We start from the raw sequence: 21,569 nt of genomic DNA on the forward strand, positions 1-21,569 counted from the left end.
ACACATCGAGTGGCTGCCACCCGCACAACCGACCAGGGCCGGGGACAAACTGCAACCGAGGCACGCGCCCTTAGCAGGAATCGAACCCGGGTCTCTCAGGACCGCAGGCCGACGCTCTAACCGCTGAGCCAAACCGGCCAGGGCTCGATGTGTCCCTTTCATGTCGATGTTTCTCTCTCTCCTTCTCTTCCTCTCTCTTCCTCCCACTCTATCTGAACAAAAAATGGAAAAATGTCCTCAGGTGAGGATAAAAAAAAGAAAAAAAAAATGGGACGTAGCATGCAGCAGGAAGAGGCCTGGTCTCGGGACTCCTAAGGACCTTCCTGGACCCCGCGGGATCTGTGGGAACTGGGGGAACCAGAGTCTAAAGCTGAGAACACTGCAGCCCCAGAAGGAAAGTGTCTGATTTCCAGTGAGTGGCTAATCCCAAAGGCAGGTGTCTTCCCTCTGAGATCCCTCCACACTTGCGAACAACTCTGACTGCATCCACAGGAAAGTGAGGCCGTGCTGGGTTCTAGAAGGGGCAGGCTCCGGCACGGGGCTGGCTGGGTGTGCATGCTGGCTCCACGCCCTAGAAACAGGGGGCCCTGCACAATCACTCACTCAGCTTCTCGGAGCCTCAGTTTCCCCATCTGTACTGACACCTGCCATGGGACCTGCCGTCAGCGGTGACGGCCATGAAACCCAGAAGGTGCCCCTTCCTTCCTCCAGGAGTCTCCCCGACGCCCCAAGGGACGCCCAGGTTCCTTCGACCACAGTCCAGACTTCCTGGGCACCTCCTTCTTAGCACATTGCAGAATCTTGAATTCCACCTATTTTGATAATTCTCTGATTTTCGCCTGTCTTCCAGTCTAGACTGCTAGACTGGAAGAGGAGAGACTCAGCCCAGGCGAGGACATGTCTGTCTGGCTCTGCACGTATCACCAGCCCGTAGGACAGTGCCGGCACACGACAGGCACTTACGGAGACGTGCCGAATGCGTGAAGGCCCGAAGCAAACGGCCGTGGGGCCTGCGGAGCCGATGGACTCGTCAGGGGCGGGGTGCACGCCTGCACGGCAGGAGCCCCCTCTGCCTCAGTGGCCCCGTGTGAGACGGAGAAGCAAAGCACCCACCTGGCAGCCCCTGGAGAGGAACGTATGGGGGACCTGCGGGCAGCACAGCGCAGGGCCAGGCGCCCAGCACGTGGGTAATACATGCAGCTGTTAACACCACTGCCAGCGTCACCCAGCGGCACAGAAAAGGCCACTTTCCCGCCTTCTCTGCACGGACGTGCTCTGGGTCTGGGGTTCGACACGCCCCTTGCTCGGTCCACGCACCGATCAGCCAGATCATTTCTACGGATCGTTTCTATGGATCGGTTTAGGAGACGCAAGGTTCTCTTTTGCTTGGCTTCCAGGCCGGTCAGTGAGGGCAGAATCAAGTGAACGGGCCCCTTGTGGCTCCCTGCATGCAGACTGCGGGAGAAGGGGCCTTTATTTACCCCTCTCATCCCTGCACAGGGACCTCCTGAGCACTGCGACGCAGAGATGGGTTTCTGACGCTGGCAACAGGGTGGTGAAGAGGCAGACGGGACCCCGCCCTCCCTCCCAGGGCCAGCCTGCCTGCGTGTGTGTGTGTGTGTGTGTGTGTGTGAGGGAGAGAGAGAGAGAGAGAGAGAGAGAGAGAGAGAGAGAGAGAGAAGGAGGCAAAGAAAATAAGCAAGATAAGAGAGCCCAGCGGACTGCATGCTGGAAGGGTGGCAAGCCCCCCGCATACAGCCAGGCCCTGCCAGGGCAGCCTGGGCGGCCGAGAGACTGCACACCGACGGCAGCAGCCGACAGAGATCTAAGGACGTGAAGGGACACACCTGGCAGCTGTCTACAGGAAACTACCCAGGCAGAGGGACACAGGTGCACGGATCTTGGGGGGGACACAGGTGCACAGATCTTGGGGGGGACACAGGTGCACAGATCTTGGGGGGAAAACACAGGTGCACAGACCTTGGGGGGAATACAGGTGCACAGACCTTGGGGGGGAACACAGGTGCACAGATCTTGGGGGGAAACACAGGTGCACAGACCTTGGGGGGGACACAGGTGCACAGACCTTGGGGGGGAACACAGGTGCACAGATCTTGGGGGGAAAACACAGGTGCACAGACCTTGGGGGGAATACAGGTGCACAGACCTTGGGGGGGAACACAGGTGCACAGATCTTGGGGGGAATACAGGTGCACAGACCTTGGGGGGGACACAGGTACACAGACCTTGGGGGGGACACAGGTGCACAGATCTTGGGGGGGAACACAGGTGCACAGATCTTGGGGGGGAACACAGGTGCACAGATCTTGGGGGGAACACAGGTGCACAGATCTTGGGGGGGGACACAGGTGCACAGATCTTTGGGGAGGAGGGGGAACACAAGTGCACAGATCTTCAGGGGGGTACACCTGGCTGTTGGGAGACCGTGGGGAGCTGTCACGTGACTCAGAAATTCGAGGAGTCAGGCTGCCATCGTCCTGTTTAATTCCACCCACACAGCAGGGAGTGCTTCCCACCACAATGCATCACATTCCCAGGTGATCTCCGTGTCTCTCTGGGAGATGAGCTTAAGCTAAAACTGCGTGGAGCATCCCCTACGCTATCCACAGCCCTCGCAGGGTTCACCGCATCCGCTGCCTCCCACCCCCACCTTCACAAACTGCCCCACCTTCACAAACTGCCCCACCTTCACAAGCTGCCCCACCTTCACAAGCTGCCCCACCTTCACAGGTCCCATCCAGGCCTGGGCTTTCTTGGAAGGACGTCTAACAACGTCCACACTGCTAAATGCCCATTTCCACGGGCTTTCACCCACAGGACCTCGTTTGATGGGGCCCCCACAAAGCCTGGAAGGCAGGAGGGGTGTATTCCCATTTTTCAGACAAGGAGACTGGGGCTCCAGGGCTACCCTCCGAGGAAGGGAAGGGAGCTGTTCCACCTTTCACGCCCTGCCCAGCAGGCTGTCCCCACGCTCCAGTGCCATTCCCCACAGAGCACCCCTCTCCCGCAGGAAGGACCCCTCTCCCGCAGGAAGGACCCCTCACCGCTCGCTCGTCTTCATACCAGAGCCTCCCCCAGGCCTGGGTCGCAGACGTTGGGTCTGGAGAGCCCGGGTCGGCCGGGCTGGGCTGGAGCCGCCCCTTCTGGCTCATGAGAACGACTAGATTCCCTGCGATTCTGCAAGCTGCTGACATCACGCTGCCGACGTGAAGTTGCCCGCCTTTAGTCCACAGGGCCACCACGGCGGAGCCCAGGGACTCTGTGCCTCCTAGTCAACGGACACTTCTCACCGCTGCGGAGGCTGGAAGTCCAAACCAAAGGCAGCCACTCCTGTCTGGGGGAGCCCTCCCCGGTTCACAAACGGCCACCTCCCCAGGCGTCCACAGCAGGAGGACGGAGCTCACTGGGTTCTCTTCTATTAGGGCACTCAACCCACTTACAAGTCCCGCCCTCGTGACCTAAGCACCTCCCAAAGGCTTCACCTCCTAACACCATCCCACTGGGGCTCGGTTTCAATGTACAAATTTTGGGGGGACACACTCAGCCTACAGGAAACATGAGGGGAGCACTGCACCGTGGACACGGCCTACCGCGCCGCCCCAGCCTTTTCTGCCCCTCGGGGACCAGTTGCTGAGCACCTCCTGGCACATGGCAGCCGCCACCCCAGCGCGGCCTCGTAGCTGTGTGGTCTTGCGCAAGCGCTCGGACCCACTGACCTGCAGCTCCTCCAGCTCTGAGGACGAATCGATATAAAATAGGAACAGAGCCGTGCACCGCGGGTGACCCGTGACGGCAATGTCACTACCATTCCGAGGCTTGGAAGGAGTGTGGATGAACTTAATCATCCTTCATGGGCCAAGCGCAGTCCCAGCTGCAGAAAACACCGGGCAGAGCATCCGGAGCGGCCGGAGAAATGGCCGCAGGGAGCTGCTGTGTTGGGGCAGAAGGTGGGGAGGCACTTCAAAGACCGTGGGTGGCTCCAAGGTGAGTCCTGCCTCTCCCGCATGACCTTGGGCAAACCCCACACCTTCCCTGGTTGACAGTTACCCCATTCACCCACAGGGACTGTCCGATGAGCCAGCCCTCCCCCCCCCCCGGGTCCAAGCCCGCCTCCCTGAGCCCCTTCTGCACAGCTCCATGTCAGCCCCTCACACAGCGGACCCTCCAGATGTCAGAACACAGGATGGTATCACTTATAATCCACACACACAGCCCAACCCTGTCTCCTTAAGCACAACGAACCCATGTCACTTAAAAATAAAGTCAAGAAACCCAGCATCTTGAAGTTACCGGTGACGTTAACAAATCCTGGATTAGTAAAGGACCCTGGACAAGACAGCATCGCCTCCTGTCCCCTTTCACTAAGGGGTCACCATGGTGACGGAGACTGACGAGGTCACTCCAAGTGGGACTGGAAAACCTCCACAAAGTTTCCTGTCTCTGCGGGGAATGGACCAGGGCATCACCCGACCCCAGGACACGGGGGGTATTTGTAATCTCTGTGCATGTTTAACGTACCCCAGGGCCCCCAAGGACGGTGACTACCCGAGATGTCGGTCAGAGGGCGGGGGAGCAGAAGCCTGCCGGTCGGACGCCCGTCCTCTCACCTGTAAGCTCTGTCAAGCAGGGAGGGGCCTCCCCACTGTCCGTCACCAACGTCCAGCGCACTGTCTGGCCTGTCGTAAGCCCCTGCATGCGGACCGAATTCGCCTCTTGAACGTCAGCTGCTGGGAACGCAGATGGACAAGGCATGGCCCCTTTCCTCCAGCAGCTCACTGTTAATGGAGGAAGCAGACTACAGACGGATACAGGGACTGAGCGGCCGTGTACCGGGACGGGTCGGAAGGAGGCCCTGCCTGCGGGGCGTGGGTGGCAGTCCTGAGGATGCGCGACGGAGGAGGTGACGGTTGGACAGGAGCTCCGAGCAGCCAGGAGCCATACTACTCCTGTTCATCTCTGACCTCGGAAACCAACACAGCGCCTGGCACCTAACATGAGCCCAACAGGTACCCATTTAATGATAAACAGGTGGGAACAGAGCAGAAGTTCCCACCATGAGCAAAAGGGAGAGTGTTCCAGGCAAGAAACAGCGTGCAGAGGCCTGGGGAGATGGCTAGGACGCAACCTAGCCTGGCAGCCGGGCTGGGGGCCAGGGGGGAGAGCGAGATCACGCCGAGGCCAGGTCAGGGAGAGGCACTTGTTCCGTGGGCCGTGGGAGTCACTGTGGGTCTGCACAGAACAGGGATGGGCTCAGGTTTGCCGCAGTAAGATCCGCCCTGGGCTACGGACTAAGCGTCTGTGTCCTGCAAAAATCCACGTTGGAGCCCTAGTTCCCCGTGTGACGGGGCGAGGTGGGGCCTTTGAGAGGTCATAAGGGTGGAGCCCTCAGCCTGTGATTAGTGCCCTTGTGCGTTCAGACACAAACTTCCGAGGAGGGGGGATAAACCAAGGAACTTATATGCATCTATGCGTAACCAATGGAGACAGACAACAATGCTTGTGGGGTGGGGGCGGGGGCAGGATAGGGAGGAGGGTGTGGGGGGGAGGAGAAACATCTATAACAAAAAATTAATTAATTTTTTAAAACAAGACGGGATAAGAGAGAGCCCCTTCTCTCTCCTCTGCGAGTTCACAGCACGAAGACGGCCATCTCCACACCAGGAAAAGGGTCCTCGTCAGACACCGCCCACGCAGGCCTCTGGCCCCAGACTACGCAGCCTGCAGGACTGAGAAATCAGGGTCCCCTGTGGAAGCCGCCCAGCCTGCGCTGACTTGCTGTGGTGACCTGCCTGAGGCCCCCTGTGCAGGGCGCACTGCTGAGGGACAGCTGGCTGAGTGGGCGGGGCGCACTGCTGATGGACAGCTGGCTGAGTGGGCGTGGCGCACTGCTGACAACACTGCTGACGGACAGCTGGCTGAGTGGGCGGGGCGCACTGCTGAGGGACAGCACTGCTGACAGACATCTGGTTGAGTGGGCGGGGCGCACTGCTGATGGACAGCTGGCTGAGTGGGCGGGGCGCACTGCTGATGAACAGCTGGCTGACAGGGCGGGGCACACTGCTGAGGGACAGCTGGCTGAGTGGGCGGGGCGCACTGCTGATGGACAGCTGGATGAATGGGCGGGGCACACTGCTGACGGACAGCTGGCTGAGTGGGCGGGGCGCACTGCTGATGGACAGCTGGATGAATGGGCGGGGCACACTGCTGACGGACAGCTGGCTGAGTGGGCGGGGCGCACTGCTGATGGACAGCTGGCTGAGTGGGCGGGGCACACTACTGATGGACAGCTGGTTCTAGTGGGCAGGGCGCACTGCTGATGGACAGCTGGCTGACTGGGCGGGTGCACTGCTGATGGACAGCTGGCTGAGTGGGCGGGACGCACTGCTGATGGACAGCTGGCTGAGTGGGCGGGGTGCACTGCTGATGGACAGCTGGCTGAGTGGGCGGGGCGCACTGCTGATGAACAGCTGGCTGAATGGGCGGGGCGCACTGCTGACGGACAGGTGGCTGAGTGTGCCAATGCTGGCTGGGAGGCTGCAGCATCAGTCAAGGCCGAAGATGATTGTCTCTGTGGAAATGAGGCTGCGCAGCACCGGTGAACGACTGGCTAGCTTTCCTCCAAGGCTGCCCGGGGGGCTTCCAGTCTGTCCTCTCCCCGCTCCCCGCCTGCCCCCGGCTTCGGGCAGCCGAGCTGCACCTCCAAGCACCCTATGCAGCGTTTCTTTCATCAAAGGTCTCAATGCCTTAAAAAAATTAGCCACTAATTTAAGTGGTTCTGTCTTGGCCTAGAAGGGCCCACAGAGACCTGTGTCTTCACTCAGTCCACTGCTACTCAGGAAGGTTCCAGAAACATCCAGTCGCTATGAGAACTGTTTAAACTGATTCCAGACACCTGTTCTCACCCAAGCTGCCAGGTATTCACTGCCACGGAGACGTCAGCAGTAAGGTGGGCAGGGAAGGCAGGGAAGGCAGGGAAGGCAGGAGCCCAGTTTTAAACCGAACATTTTAACAGCGAGTCCGGCAAATCGAAGCAGTCAGGGAAGAAGTGGATTTTGAAAACACAGTCTGAAAGCACACACGAACCACCTGCCCACGAGCACTGAACCGTGATGAAAATCCGGTTCTAAAAGCTCAAGACTCATCTTCCAGAGTCAGCATCCTCATGTCCGCGGCCAGAATAGTATGAGACGGCAAGTGTCCAGCCAGAGGCCGGCCTAAGGACACGTGCTCATGAGAGCGAGGCCACGGAGGTCCCTGATGCGGTGGCCACCTCATGCCCGAGGCCGCTCGGGCACTTGCTGTATATATTGCCCCACTGGTCCTTACACGGTGACACAGGGAGTCAGGGCTTTGACACAGGGCTGGGGGAGCAGGGACGCCATTCAGCGGACAGCGGCCCCATTGCCTGCAGGAGGCAGAGGGGGGACTAGACGCAGGGACCCGAGACCCCAGAGCCAGAGTGTTGAATGCCCCCTTCGCTCCCTCCCCTCCACTCTGGGGCATTCTCGCACTGGGGTCAGATTTTTCTCTTTCTCTTTTTCCTTTGCCCTGGTAGTCGGACGCCCAAGAGTACAAAACAGCTTTGCTACAGGACAGATGAAATATTGCTTCACAACTCAACTTGGACCATCAGAGGCCTGGGAGCACCCATCATTCATTCTTTGGAGACAATATGCCACGAGAACAAGCCACGCCCAGCTTCGCCCATGCCAGCTACAGAGCGTCAGCGAAAAGCAGGAACGAGAGGGCTGAGTCAGGATCTCCGAGGCTGCACAATTCGCCCCCCGGGCAGTGAGCGGGCACATAATTAATACAGGCGGGGTGTCCCTAGAAGCCGAGCAGCAGTTGCTCAGGTGCTCCCCACCTGCGGGGGAGGGAGGCAGCCAGCAGGAGCCAGCGGGGGCTCTGCAGGGCCTCGGTGCAGCAGAGGGCCAGGGCCTCCTCACGGCCACCGTGAGAGGGGTTTTGAGGGCAGGCTGTTATGCCAGACATTCTGGGTTCAAGTCCCATCTCCGCTCACTAGGGGTGTGACTCGGCTACCTCATCTGTTAAATGGGGATAATAACATGAGGGTGTAGTAGCAAAGTAAAGAGGCTGTTAGGGGTAGAAAAAGTCACTGATCAAGGACCAGTGTTAGTGGTCACTTCCCTACAAGAATTAAAAACCTTAGGGCACGGGGGGTGGTCTCGAGTGTGAATCACAATTCAGCCGACTCAGGCAAGGTAAGGAGCTGCTCTGAGCCCTGCCTTCCCCTCCGAGCCGCGGAGCCCCAAACCCTCACCCACAGGGCCCTTACGAAGCCTGCAGTGCTGCAGATGACTGTGGGGTGCACGGCTGACTGTGTGGCCGGCACAGTGCTGTTTTCTGGAAACACCTCCCAGTCTCCCTCTGGAGTTCCCCTCCCTCAGGCTCTGCTCCTGGGTCTCAGGGGGAACCAACCTCCACGCCTCCCCCTCTGCTTCTGGGTGGGCACGTGACGCACGCCAGGTCCACCGTGCCAGCCCGCGACCTTCAGCCTCCGCGGGGCCTGCCCAGCTAGGAGGAGACACGGGCTCGTAAACAAACTGACACGCAGGGGACACCAGGGGCTAGAGACCAGGTCGGCTGGAAGTCCGCTCTCGGTGATGAAGCCCCAGACCCCCCACGGTGCTGAAGCAGATGTGTTTGTCCCCTGTACCGCATTAAAGCCTGATGACAGACACTGAGCCTGTACTCACTACAACTCAAGGGGCACTGTCTGTCTGTCTGTATCATCCATCTCTCACCCATCTGTCATCATCACATACATGCACATACATACAGGGTGGGGCAAAAATACGTTTACAGTTGTGAGTATGCGAGACACAGTTTCTTGGTGTACTAGTATTTATTAAGTATTGTATTATTTTCCATGTGAACAACTGTAAACCTACCTTTGCCCCACCCTCTATACAGAACTCCATATAGCGAACAACGTTTCCATGTACAGAAAATATACTTTCATCTCTTTTCCTCTCAGTTAATTCTTGAAATAGGCCTCACAGTAAACAGGTAAAAGTCTCCGTTAAGAGGTGAAAATCTGAGGCCAGAGACTCTGAGAGGCAACTCCAAAACCAAGCTGCTGGTGGGAATAAGGGCCACCAGAGGGGTCTCATTTAGCCGGCACTTTCATGGAATTAGGGGCTCTGTCATTAACTGGTTGGTGCCTTGGAGACCAAAAATGAAGCACCCAAAACTGGTGCCCAGGAAGGGACCACTCAGACATAATCCCGCCGCTCCAACACGTACTGCAGCCCACACATGCTCCTGACCCCCTGGCCCACTCGGAGTCTCCCCTGGGAAAACTCAAGCCCACAGATCTTCATCTCCACATTCACACTGGCAAGATTGTCAGGAACAGCCCAAAATAATGTCTGTGACAGCATCACGGTTAGATATCTTACTGAACTTCTCCAAGCGGAATGCTATGTAGCCGTTAAAAAGGATTTCCGAGAAGTCTGCAGGAATGAGATAATGCTCCTACCAAGCCCTTAATTTGAAAAAGCAGGATACAGCATATTCTGTATGTGTTTTTTTTTAATCTTCACCAGAGGATATTTTTTCCATTGATTTTTAGATAGAGTGGGAGGGAAAAGAGAGGGGAGGGAGAGAGAGAGAGGAAGAGGGAGAGAGACACATCGATCAGAATGCGCAGGGGTTTGTCGCATCCCTGCTGGAGGCCCCGAGAGCCTGCCCGAGTAACACAGAGCTCGGTCTTCCCCACAGAAATGCCGAGGACTGCGGCGTGTGCCAGGCGTGCCTGGGTGCCCCCAAACAGGACAATCCCTGCCCCTGCTTGCTTTATGACCCAGTGTTCAGAGTAATCAAAACAACTGGTGACTTTAGGAATACGGACTAGACCCGACCTTCCCCCAGGTCACCTCTGATGCTCGAAGACCCATGAGCGGCCAGCTGAGGTCAGAACGAAGGCTTGTTGCCTGGAACAGTCTGTCCTCTCCCGGCAGCTCAGGAACACTTAGCCGGTGCCTCCAGGGTGCCTGAGACTGTCAGACTCCCAGAAACAAAGGAGCCAGGAACAGCGCTTGCTTTTGAAGGCTCCTGGCCTACGTTCGCCTAAGCTGGACGAAGGGCACACACGGGACTGGGTTAGAGGGAGCTGGGGAGCCAGGGCCAGTGGAAGCGTCAGGAAGAGGTGTCGCATGCAAAGGCACTGAGGCAGCGAACCACTAGCAGGGTGGCACTTCTTGGGAGCACATTTAAAGCAGAGATGATAACTAGGGATGGGATGGAAAGAAGGTTCCAGAACATGGGTCCCGGCTGGCCTTCGTGGGCTGGATTCAGAACTTGGGGTTTAGGGTGTCCACGTGGTCCAGCCATCCTGAGCCTCCTCGCCAACTGTCTCCCAAAACGTTCAAGTGCCCTCAGAAGACGGGATTTGACCCTCTCTTCTCACATTCCACGTGTCCTCACACAGACAACACCCTTCTAGATCTATTTTCAACTCGGACTCGGCGGGTAAGGAACGAGATTAAAATGAAAATCGAGCACATGCTTAAAGATTTCATCAGAAAACGTAGGCGACAGGCTACTCATCCACAGATGTACTCTGCAAATATCCAAAAGCACGTCCGAACCCGGGAAAGCTCACTCCTTCCTCTGTGCAACGCAGAAGACTCGGGGGCAGAGCCCGGCCGTGGCTCGGGCGTGCGTGTTGGGGTCGTGAGGGGCGCGGGGTCCACTCACCACAGGTTGACCAGGAAGGGGTGCTCCAGGCCCTGCATGATCCGCAGCTCCCGGAACACGTTCCGCACCTCGTCCCTCTCGATGCACTTCTGCTTGTTCATGTACTTCATCGCGTACATCTTCTTCGTGTCTCGCTTCTGCACGATGCATACCTGGGCGACAGCCGAACGGGAGAACGGTCACCAGCACCGAAAGCAGAGCCCAGCCCCCACTGCACCTGCAGGCTGGGGTCTGAGTAGCTGGCAAAGGAGCTCAGGATGCAGGAAATGGAAGAGGCAGCCCTGCCTCCAAGGAGCTCAGGGAGGAGACAGACAAGGCGCCGGGTCTACGGGCCTGAGATAACGGGCCAGCGCCCACCGCACCCCGACCCTCCCCGCTCCAGCGCGTCCTTCCACCCCCGCGCTTACTTCTCTGCCAGGAGAGCCTGCTTTGCGGCCCATGCCACAGGCCAGCAGTGCCAGGGCCGAAGGAGGAACACCCCAGGCCGCCTGCCCGTCTGGCGGAATAAGTCTGGCGCCCCCAGAGTGGCAGAGTTTGCCCACAGGGGTGACCGGCTCTGTGGTGTCCCCTTTCCTGGCAGTTTCCTGACTCACTGCGCCCCTCGCCCATCTTGCTTCCCCACCTCTCCTGTGCCCTGGACTCTGATCCTGGCCTCCCAGCTGCTCCTGGGAAAACCCAGACTAAGGCTCAGGCCACTGGCGGAGCAAAGACGCCACAGCGGCAGTAAGGACGGCTCCTGCGGGCGTGGCTCTTGCTGCCGGCCACACTGAGCTGTCTCCTTCCTGTTCATCCCCCACGACCTGGTGGATACGGTCGGCCTCCCTCCAGCGGGAGGAAGCAGTAGCCCCGGGCAGACCAATGAACTCGCCCGGAGTTCAACAGACTGCTCAACAGCGGGGCGGAGATTCAAACCCACGGTCTGAATTTGAGTGAGTCTTTCACTAGGGGCGGCCGGGGCAGGGTGGGGGGACGGACGGTCAGAGGAATCTCTCCGGAGACATTCATGGGGGGCGGTGGGGGGTGACTGTGAACGGACGGCAAGATGTAAAGGCAAAGGAAGAGCGGCCAGGGGGAGGGCACGCTGCAGCAGAGGAGGGTTCGAGCCTGAGGACTCAGCCAGGAGGAGGGGCTGCAGGGCGAACGTGAACTGTGTGCCATGACCGAGAAACAGGGACTGCATCGTCCCATCGCGGCTGGGCCCTGACGCCCTCCTAGGTAAACTGAGGGCTTGGCTCTATTTTCTAAGGCATCTTGGGGACACTCTGTTTCGCAGGACACAGGGCTAAGAGGGCTGGCCCGGGGTCAGGAGAGCTGGGCTCTGCTCCTGGCCCTCTTGCCACCAGCAGTGGCCCTCGCCCAGATCCCTGGCCCCCCGCCCTTGCTTCCGCTTTGGTCAGGTGAGGCTGGTGGGAAGCAGCTGAATCAACCTGACCAGGAGATACAGAGAGGCTAAAATGGAAAAAGAAAATATCTAAGGAAGTCTAGTGCACTGGGTAAGACAAAGACTGTGGTCTGTGAGGTCACTCTGACCAGGGCTATATTCTAGGTCTTTGCTGTGTGACCACGGGCAAGTCACCCACCCTCTCTGAGCCTCAGTCTGGTCAGCAGTAAAACGGGAGGGATGTTCTTAGCACAGGGAGGGAAGGTCTGTGAGGCTGTGGCATGGGGCCAGCAGTGAACGGAGGCCAGCTTCCTCTCCTCTCCTGAGGTTATGCACCCAGAATGTCCCGGGCAGAGGCTCTCGGTAACCGGCAGTCATAACTATGCTCTGTCATCATAACCATCACTCGAGAGTCACCTGAAGGGAAGGCTGGAGTGCTGTGAGGAAGGTCTGCTCCCAGGACTCAAGGTCACAGATCTTTCTGCCCCAATGGCCAGAGCCAAGTGTGCCTGGGCAGCGCAGGGCGACATGTCCACTGACTAGCCAGGGTGGCTTGAGCCAAGCCCTTCACGCTGCAGAGCCAAGAAGTGAGGACACACGGGGGCAGCCCCCAGACTGTCTCAGGCAGGACGACTGAGGCACAGAGAGTGGACTGAAGGTCACAGGGGAGAGGAGCACCAGCTGCAGTCCTGGCCGACCGGCTGTCCCCAAAGAGAGATGCGGGTCTGACCCCCGCAGCCTGGGAACGGGATCCACAGCACATTCCGTTCCCTCTGCGTACATACCCTTCCTGCGGCATGACCCCCTCCTGACCCGAAGGCCTCCCCCAGCCGCACCTCCGGGCCTGGGTCCCCCACGCCCTGCGTGGTCCCCGGCAGGTGGACGGTCCTTCCTGCCTGGGGTTTACAGCGTGGGAGGAGGGGCTTCTGTTCCTCCCAGCTCTGATCCCATGGCAACCCTGTGACTGCGGGAACCTGGGAAACCTCTGCACACTTCCACCTCCTGAGCTCACAGTGGCGTCCTGGAGGGACGCTGACACTCCGCACCAACATGACCCGCCCAGGTCCCTGGGACACCCCACGTTAGCCTGGAAGAGGTGGGTCCTGGGGCACCCCGGCTCCCTGGCAGGGCAGCTCAGAGTCCTTTCCACAAGAACGCACAGCTAACGAGGCGGACGAAGAGCAATTTGGCCAAAGCCACCCAGGCGGCTAAAAGGCAAACACCCAATTAACATTCTTCATCAGCCTGATTCAATGAGGAACTGATGTTATCATGACTACGGTTTATTGGGACAAGGAAATCAATGCTGCTAGTGTGGATTGCAGGCGCTTTGCCAAAAGAGGCCGGTGGCGAGCACACACACATCAGAAACTGGGGAGCGGGTCTCAAGTCAGTAGGGAATGAGGTGACCAGCACTGATACCCACGGCGTCCGGTCTCTGGCTGGACTCTACTCGGAGCTTCTCCGTGTCAGGCACCTGCAGCTCTGGGAGGGCCTGGAATTCTGTGCTTTTCAAAAACTCCCCTGTGGGCTCTGACGTGCAGACTGGTTGAGAATCACTGTGCTAGAACCTTCCAGAAAGCCTTCGGCTGGCTGCGTCTTCAGTAACGCTGATGCCCAGGATTCTAACCCCTACTTCACAGCTCGGGCAAGCCAGCGCAGGAGTCCAGCTGGGGCCCAGAACTGGGGGGTGCAAGGCGGCGCTGCCCCTCTTCCCTGACTCAGCTGACCTTCCCCGTGCTGCCCACCTCACCCCCCTGGAGTGTGCCTAGCAAACACTGATGAGTGAACAGACAGCTGGAGTGTGACATTCAAGGGCACTATTACGGCCCTGGCTGGGTTGCTCAGTGGTTTGAGCAACGGTCTGCAGACCACAGGGTCACAGGTTTGATTCCTGGTCAAAGGCACGTACCTGGATTGCAGGTTTGATCCCTGGCCCCAGTTGGAATCTTGGGGGAGGCAACTAATAGATGTCTCTCTCACATCGATGTTTCTCTCTCTCTCTCTCTCTCCCTCTCCCTCCCTTCCACTTTACCCAAAATAAATCAATAGAAAAACATCTTCAGATGAGGATTAACAAACAGAGACCTAGATCTATAGGTAGACAGAGAGACATCGATAAATGCACTATTATGTTTGTAGAAGATTCTTGGAAACAACGAATTTGGGGGAAATCAGGATTAAATACCATTACTAAGGAGAGTGACCATGCTGGGCCCATTGTTCATCTGTCCTAAGCTGACAGGAGGACTTTGCAGACAATGATGGCTGAGGGCTGAGCGCATCCTCCCTCTTCCTCTATAACAGGGCAACCCTCTTCCTCAAGGAGGCAATGTGACCCCTTAAAGCCTCGCAGCCAGAGCAGCCGTGGCGCTGCCCAAGAGATTTGTTAGTCTGCTGGAGGCTTCTAACCGTGTTCTACAGGGAGTCCTGTGTCTGGATGACAGGGAGGAGCTACAAATGGCCCACTTTTCTCCCCTCCACCTCTTTGTCTTTCCTGCCTTGAACATATATGCAATGTCTGGAGCTGCAGCAGCCCCTTACGGCCATGAGGCCTAAAGCACCTCAGAGATGCTGAACCTGGTGTCATGGAGCCACCTACCTTCAGACTTCTTGTCATGTGGAAAAAATAAACCCCTCTTTGTTTAAGCCACTATAAGGCAGGTTTTCTGTTTCTCCCTGCCGAGCACATTCGCATTTGATACACGAAGTGTACGACGGAGACAGGCCAGTGAGCCAGGACGGGTGGAGTCGGGAAACTGAGGCAGACAGCTGAACTAACCGACAGAGCAATTTACAGCAGACACAGAAGGTGCCCTCCCGAGAAATAGCATCCAGGCCTCAGTTGTGTTTCAGCTCCAGGCCCAGAAAAGCAGCAAGTCCAGGTGGGCGGCACCAGGACCAGCTGCAGTGACTGACAGTCCCCTGCTCTGACACTGACCAATCAGTGAGGACATGACCCCAAAGGCGCACACTAGAAAACTGGTGAGTATTCTGTTAAAATCCTCCCAAGACCTCCCCGAGGGTTCCCGCCTGCAAGAGAAAAATAAAAGCCAAGACCACACCTCCTCCCCCCTCCCGTCCTTCCCCACAGGCAGCATCTCCGAAACGCTAAGGGACCCCGTGAACCTTGCAACCAGGGCAGCAGTGGGCAGCGGCAGCTTGTCCCAGACAAAGCCCCTGAACCTGTCCCCAAGGTCCCCTTTTCTCTGACTTCTCAGTGAGCCAACGCAGGCCAGCCTGAGCTCATTCCCAACCCTTCCTGTCTCACTGTCCCTGTGAAAAACATCCTCTAAAATTCACCTGGACTCATGTGGTAAGGTTTTTCCGACACGAAGTCAAGGACCCACACACTAGGCCTAGGTCCCCTTCCCGGTAACAGCTTCAGGAAGATGGAGGACTAGGGATGGGGAAGAAATGCATTTTGAGAGAGGGCACAGCCCTACTGGAAGCAGAGCCGTGGGACGTGCTGTTAGCGTGTTAGCTGTGCCTGTGGCTTTCTCGCATTCCTCATCTGCAGAATGGGGATAAGAGTAGCACTGACCTTAATGAGCGGTGAGGAGGCTGCATGGTAATACTTACTAAATTATTATTGTTCCTGTGACTACGATCGTCATCCATACATGTTCTGACAGTAAGAGCGGAGACTGTTGTAGAGGTGGACAGAAGTGGCCCAAGAAGGGCCTCAGGAATAATTTCCCAGTTGTCCGGTGTGGTGGTTAATTTTATATGTCAGCTTGGCTGAGCCATGGTGCCCGGGTATGTGAGCAAACATTAATCTGGATGTGTCTGTAAAGTTGCATTCGGATGAAATTAATTTTTGATGAATTTAAATCAGTGGATTTTGAGTAAAGCAGATTGCCCTGCGTAATGGGGGTGGGCCTCGCCTAATCAGTTCATGGCCCGCGTAGAACAAAGACAAGCCTTCCTAGCACGAGGAAATTCTGCAGCAGGCAGCCTTTGGGATTGCACTGCGGTATCAGCTCTTTCTGGGTCTCCAGCCTGAGAGCCAGTCCTCCAGACCTGGGGCTCCTATGTCTATACACAGTCTGTTAGTTCAGGATCTCTGGAGAATCTGGACTAACACGTCTGGCCATGAGCTAGCCAGGATCAGCAGTCAGCACCAGGATTCAACTTCCCACGGGCCCAGGAAGCCACTGAGGCCACTGGAGCTGGGCACCTGGCTTTTCCCCACAGTCCCCTAAAGTGCTCTAACTGCTAGGTACTTGATTCTAAACTGCCTGTCTGCAGTCAGCATACAAAAAGGAACAGCACCCAGGGGAGGCCTCCCTTCAGGGTGAGCCCAGCTATGCGCAGTCGCTGAGTCACGCTGGCCTGTCCTGAAGGTGCTGAGACAGCACACCCACCCCAACCCTTCGTCTCTGAGCTCCAGCCGCGCTGGGTGAGGCTCTCTGCTGTCCACCCAAGGCGGCACGGCCGACATCCGTCCACCCGAGGCGGCACGGCCGACATCCGTCCACCCGAGGCGGCACGGCAGACATCTGTCCACCCGAGGCGGCACGGCAGACATCTCAGAAACTGTGGCACAAGAAGAGGAGGCAGCCCTGGCTGGTTTGGCTCAGTGGTTGGAGCGTCAGCCTGTGGTCCAGAGAGACCCGGGTTCGGTTCCCACTAAGGGCACATACCTTGGTTGCAGTTTGTCCCCAGCCCTGGTCGGGTGGTATGTGTGGCAACCACTCGATGTGTCCCTTTCATGTCGATGTTTCTCTTTCTCTCCCTCTCTCTCTCTCTCTCTCTCTCTCTCTCTCTCCTTCCCACTCTATCTGAACAAAATATCACAAAATGTCCTCGGGTGAGAATAAAAAAAACAAAGAAGAGGAGACAAAGGTGAGTAAGGGGCAGGTGACAGATGGCCTTCGATAACATGTGCAAACGGTTGGTGGGTGGACTTGCAGTTCCCACAACCCATACGTTGGCATCTTAGAATGTGGGTATATTCGAAGAAAGGGTCTTCACAGAGTTAAAATAGGCTCATTAGGGCGGCCCTAACCCAATGGGACTGGTGTCCATGCGGAGAGAGCAATGATGATGTGAAGACACAGGGAGAAGACAGCCATCTACACCCAGGGCGGGGCTCCAGAGGGCGCGACGCCTGCACACACCCTGACCGAGCCCTGGCCTCCGGAGCGGGGCCCATACTTCCTGCTGGCCAAGCCCGGCCCTGGGATGTCTGCCATGCCACCTTAGCAACCCAGACGGCTGGCTTTTGTCCTGAGGGCGCTGGGGAGCTTCTGAAGAGTTTTAAAAGTGAACCCTCAGTATACAGTTGTGAATGAATAAATACAATAAAGAATAAACCAAAACAAACACAGAAGACGTGAGCTGGGAGGAGGGGCGTGCCTTCTGCCAGCAGGGAGGAGCGCTTGGAGGCGATTCCAAGAGGTGACTGCTGTGTCACACATACTTGAGTGCCCCTGCTTACACACACGGACCCCTCTGGGGCCCCGGGGAGACCACGGTGTCACGAGGACGGGGGCAAGGACCAGCCCTGGTGCTTTTGACGCCCTCACTGTGCAAACATGTTCTTAGGGGGCAGCACGGTTGGCACCGCTCTGTGCACGTGAGGCCTGGGAAGGTCACCCAGTGAAGGGAACAGACTCATTACAGAAGGTGATGGGAAATGCGTGTGAGCCCCAAAGTCTTGATGGGTCATTGCTCCGGCCGAGGCTTGAAATCCCTTCACGAGCCTGCATTCCCTCTGATACTGAGGTCTTAATAAGGCGAGCGTAAGGAGCCAGCAAATCCCTCCACAGTAAGCCTCAAGCCAACACAACCTGATTAATAGCAAATGCATACCTATTTCATGACAAAGACATGGATTCCACCCTTCACGAGCGATGTCTGCGCAAACAGCCAAGGCTTCCCGTGTAGCACCCCGTTTCCGGACTCTGACAGTGATTCTTCCAGCGTAGCACCCCGTTTCCGGACTCTGACAGTGATTCTTCCCGTGTAGCATCCCGTTTCCGGACTCTGACAGTGGTTCTTCCCGTGTAGCACCCCGTTTCCGGACTCTGACAGTGATTCTTCCCGTGTAGCACCCCGTTTCCGGACTCTGACAGTGGTTCTTCCCGTGTAGCACCCCGTTTCCGGACTCTGACAGTGATTCTTCCCGTGTAGCATCCCGTTTCCGGACTCTGACAGTGGTTCTTCCCGTGTAGCACCCCGTTTCCGGACTCTGACAGTGATTCTTCCCGTGTAGCACCCCGTTTCCGGACTCTGACAGTGATTCTCCCAGCGTAGCACCCCGTTTCCGGACTCTGACAGTGGTTCTTCCCGTGTAGCACCCCGTTTCCGGACTCTGACAGTGGTTCTTCCCGTGTAGCACCCCGTTTCCGGACTCTGACAGTGGTTCTTCCCGTGTAGCACCCCGTTTCCGGACTCTGACAGTGATTCTTCCAGTGTAGCACCCCGTTTCCGGACTCTGACAGTGATTCTCCCAGCGTAGCACCCCGTTTCCGGACTCTGACAGTGATTCTTCCCGTGTAGCACCCCGTTTCCGGACTCTGACAGTGATTCTTCCCGTGTAGCACCCCGTTTCCGGACTCTGACAGTGATTCTTCCCGTGTAGCATCCCGTTTCCGGACTCTGACAGTAATTCTTCCCGTGTAGCACCCCGTTTCCAGACTCTGACAGTGATTCTTCCCGTGTAGCATCCCGTTTCCGGACTCTGACAGTAATTCTTCCCGTGTAGCACCCCGTTTCCGGACTCTGACAGTGATTCTTCCCGTGTAGCACCCCGTTTCCGGACTCTGACAGTGATTCTCCCAGCGTAGCACCCCGTTTCCGGACTCTGACAGTGATTCTTCCGTGTAGCACCCGTTCCGGACTCTGACAGTGATTCTTCCCGTGTAGCACCCCGTTTCCGGACTCTGACAGTGATTCTTCCCGTGTAGCACCCCGTTTCCGGACTCTGACAGTGATTCTTCCCGTGTAGCACCCCGTTTCCGGACTCTGACAGTGATTCTCCCAGCGTAGCACCCCGTTTCCGGACTCTGACAGTGATTCTTCCCGTGTAGCACCCCGTTTCCGGACTCTGACAGTGATTCTTCCCGTGTAGCATCCCGTTTCCGGACTCTGACAGTGATTCTTCCCGTGTAGCATCCCGTTTCCGGACTCTGACAGTGATTCTTCCAGTGTAGCACCCCGTTTCCGGACTCTGACAGTGATTCTTCCCGTGTAGCACCCCGTTTCCGGACTCTGACAGTGATTCTTCCCGTGTAGCACCCCGTTTCCGGACTCTGACAGTGATTCTTCCCGTGTAGCATCCCGTTTCCGGACTCTGACAGTGATTCTTCCCGTGTAGCACCCCGTTTCAGGACTCTGACAGTGATTCTTGCGTGAGAGTAACAGCTCACTTCCAGGCTCCCAGAGGTTGGGCAACTTGCCCAGAGTCACCTGCTGGAGCCAGAATTTCAACTCCGCACTGTCAGACTTGGGAGCTGCGACTTTCTCATCGTGTTCTACAGTCTGATTAACTCGTGCATTTCCCTGTGAAGAGCAACCACGTCTTCCAAGTCCCTGCTTGGCAGACACGGTGCTGGCTCGGCTTCTCGCATACATCTGCTGCTCCTGCCCCATCACTAACTCTGTGCTGCCTCAGGGCCGTTGCATCTGCTGCCCCTGCCCCACCACTATCTCTGTGCTGCATCTGCTGCCCCTGCCCCACCACTATCTCTGTGCTGCATCTGCTGCCCCTGCCCCATCACTAACTCTGTGCCTGCCTCAGGGCCACTGCATCTGCTGCCCCTGCCCCATCACTAACTCTGTGCCTGCCTTAGGGCCACTGCATCTGCTGTCCCTGCCCCATCACTATCTCTGTGCCTGCCTCAGGGCCACTGCATCTGTTGCCCCTGCCCCATCACTATCTCTGTGCCTGCCTCAGGGCCACTGCATCTGTTGCCCCTGCCCCATCACTATCTCTGTGCCTGCCTCAGGGCCACTGCATCTGCTGCCCCTGCCCCATCACTATCTCTGTGCTGCCTCAGGGCCACGGCATCTGCTGCCCCTGCCCCATCACTATCTCTGTGCCTGCCTCAGGGCCATTGCATCTGCTGTCCCTGCCCCATCACTATCTCTGTGCCTGCCTCAGGGCCACGGCATCTGCTGCCCCTGCCCCATCACTATCTCTGTGCCTGCCTCAGGGCCATTGCATCTGCTGTCCCTGCCCCATCACTAATCTGTGCCGGCCTCAGGGCCACTGCATCTGCTGCCCCTGCCCCATCACTATCTCTGTGCCTGCCTCAGGGCCACTGCATCTGCTGCCCCTGCCCCATCACTATCTCTGTGCCTGCCTCAGGGCCATTGCATCTGCTGCCCCTGCCCCATCACTAACTCTGTGCTGCCTCAGGGCCATTGCATCTGCTGCTCCTGCCCCATCACTAATCTGTGCCGGCCTCAGGGCCACGGCATCTGCTGCCCCTGCCCCATCACTATCTCTGTGCCTGCCTCAGGGCCATTGCATCTGCTGCCCCTGCCCCATCACTAACTCTGTGCTGCCTCAGGGCCATTGCATCTGCTGCCCCTGCCCCATCACTAACTCTGTGCCGGCCTCAGGGCCATTGCATCTGCTGCCCCTGCCCCATCACTAACTCTGTGCCTGCCTCAGGGCCATTGTATCTGCTGCCCCTGCCCCATCAGTAACTCTGTGCCTGCCTCAGGGCCATTGTATCTGCTGCCCCTGCCCCATCACTAACTCTGTGCCGGCCTCAGGGCCATTGTATCTGCTGCCCCTGCCCCATCAGTAACTCTGTGCCTGCCTCAGGGCCATTGTATCTGCTGCCCCTGCCCCATCACTAACTCTGTGCCTGCCTCAGGGCCACTGATCTGCTGCCCCTGTCCCATCACTATCTCTGTGCTGCCTCAGGGCCACTGCATCTGCTGCCCCTGTCCCATCACTATCTCTGTGCTGCCTCAGGGCCACTGCATCTGCTGCCCCTGCCCCACCACTAACTCTGTGCTGCCTCAGGGCCACTGCATCTGCTGCCCCTGCCCCACCACTATCTCTGTGCCTGCCTCAGGGCCACTGCATCTGCTGCCCCTGCCCCACCACTAACTCTGTGCTGCCTCAGGGCCACTGCATCTGCTGCCCCTGTCCCATCACTATCTCTGTGCTGCCTCAGGGCCACTGCATCTGCTGCCCCTGTCCCATCACTATCTCTGTGCTGCCTCAGGGCCACTGCATCTGCTGCCCCTGTCCCATCACTATCTCTGTGCTGCCTCAGGGCCACTGCATCTGCTGCCCCTGCCCCATCACTATCTCTGTGCCTGCCTCAGGGCCACTGCATCTGCTGCCCCTGCCCCATCACTATCTCTGTGCCTGCCTCAGGGCCACTGCATCTGCTGCCCCTGCCCCACCACTAACTCTGTGCTGCCTCAGGGCCACTGCATCTGCTGCCCCTGTCCCATCACTATCTCTGTGCTGCCT

The 21,569-nt window shown here is 57.7% G+C and overlaps 1 protein-coding gene across 2 annotated transcripts in view; it reads right to left on the reverse strand.

The window, feature by feature from the left end:
- Positions 1-21,569, reverse strand: part of STK32B (serine/threonine kinase 32B) — a 203,719-nt gene that overhangs the window by 160,904 nt on the left and 21,246 nt on the right. The window contains exon 2 of one of the 2 annotated variants that reach the window (XM_036278097.1): positions 10,744-10,895. In XM_036278097.1, coding sequence (XP_036133990.1) covers positions 10,744-10,862 — 119 coding nt within the window. In that variant the 5' untranslated portion in view covers positions 10,863-10,895. Of the gene's footprint in view, positions 1-10,743; positions 10,896-21,569 lie in introns of those variants that run through there. The other variant, XM_036278103.1, reaches the window with a different exon arrangement.

Source organism: Molossus molossus, unplaced genomic scaffold, assembly GCF_014108415.1.
Source record: "Molossus molossus isolate mMolMol1 unplaced genomic scaffold, mMolMol1.p scaffold_m16_p_1, whole genome shotgun sequence".
In the NCBI taxonomy this organism is placed as follows: domain Eukaryota; kingdom Metazoa; phylum Chordata; class Mammalia; order Chiroptera; family Molossidae; genus Molossus; species Molossus molossus.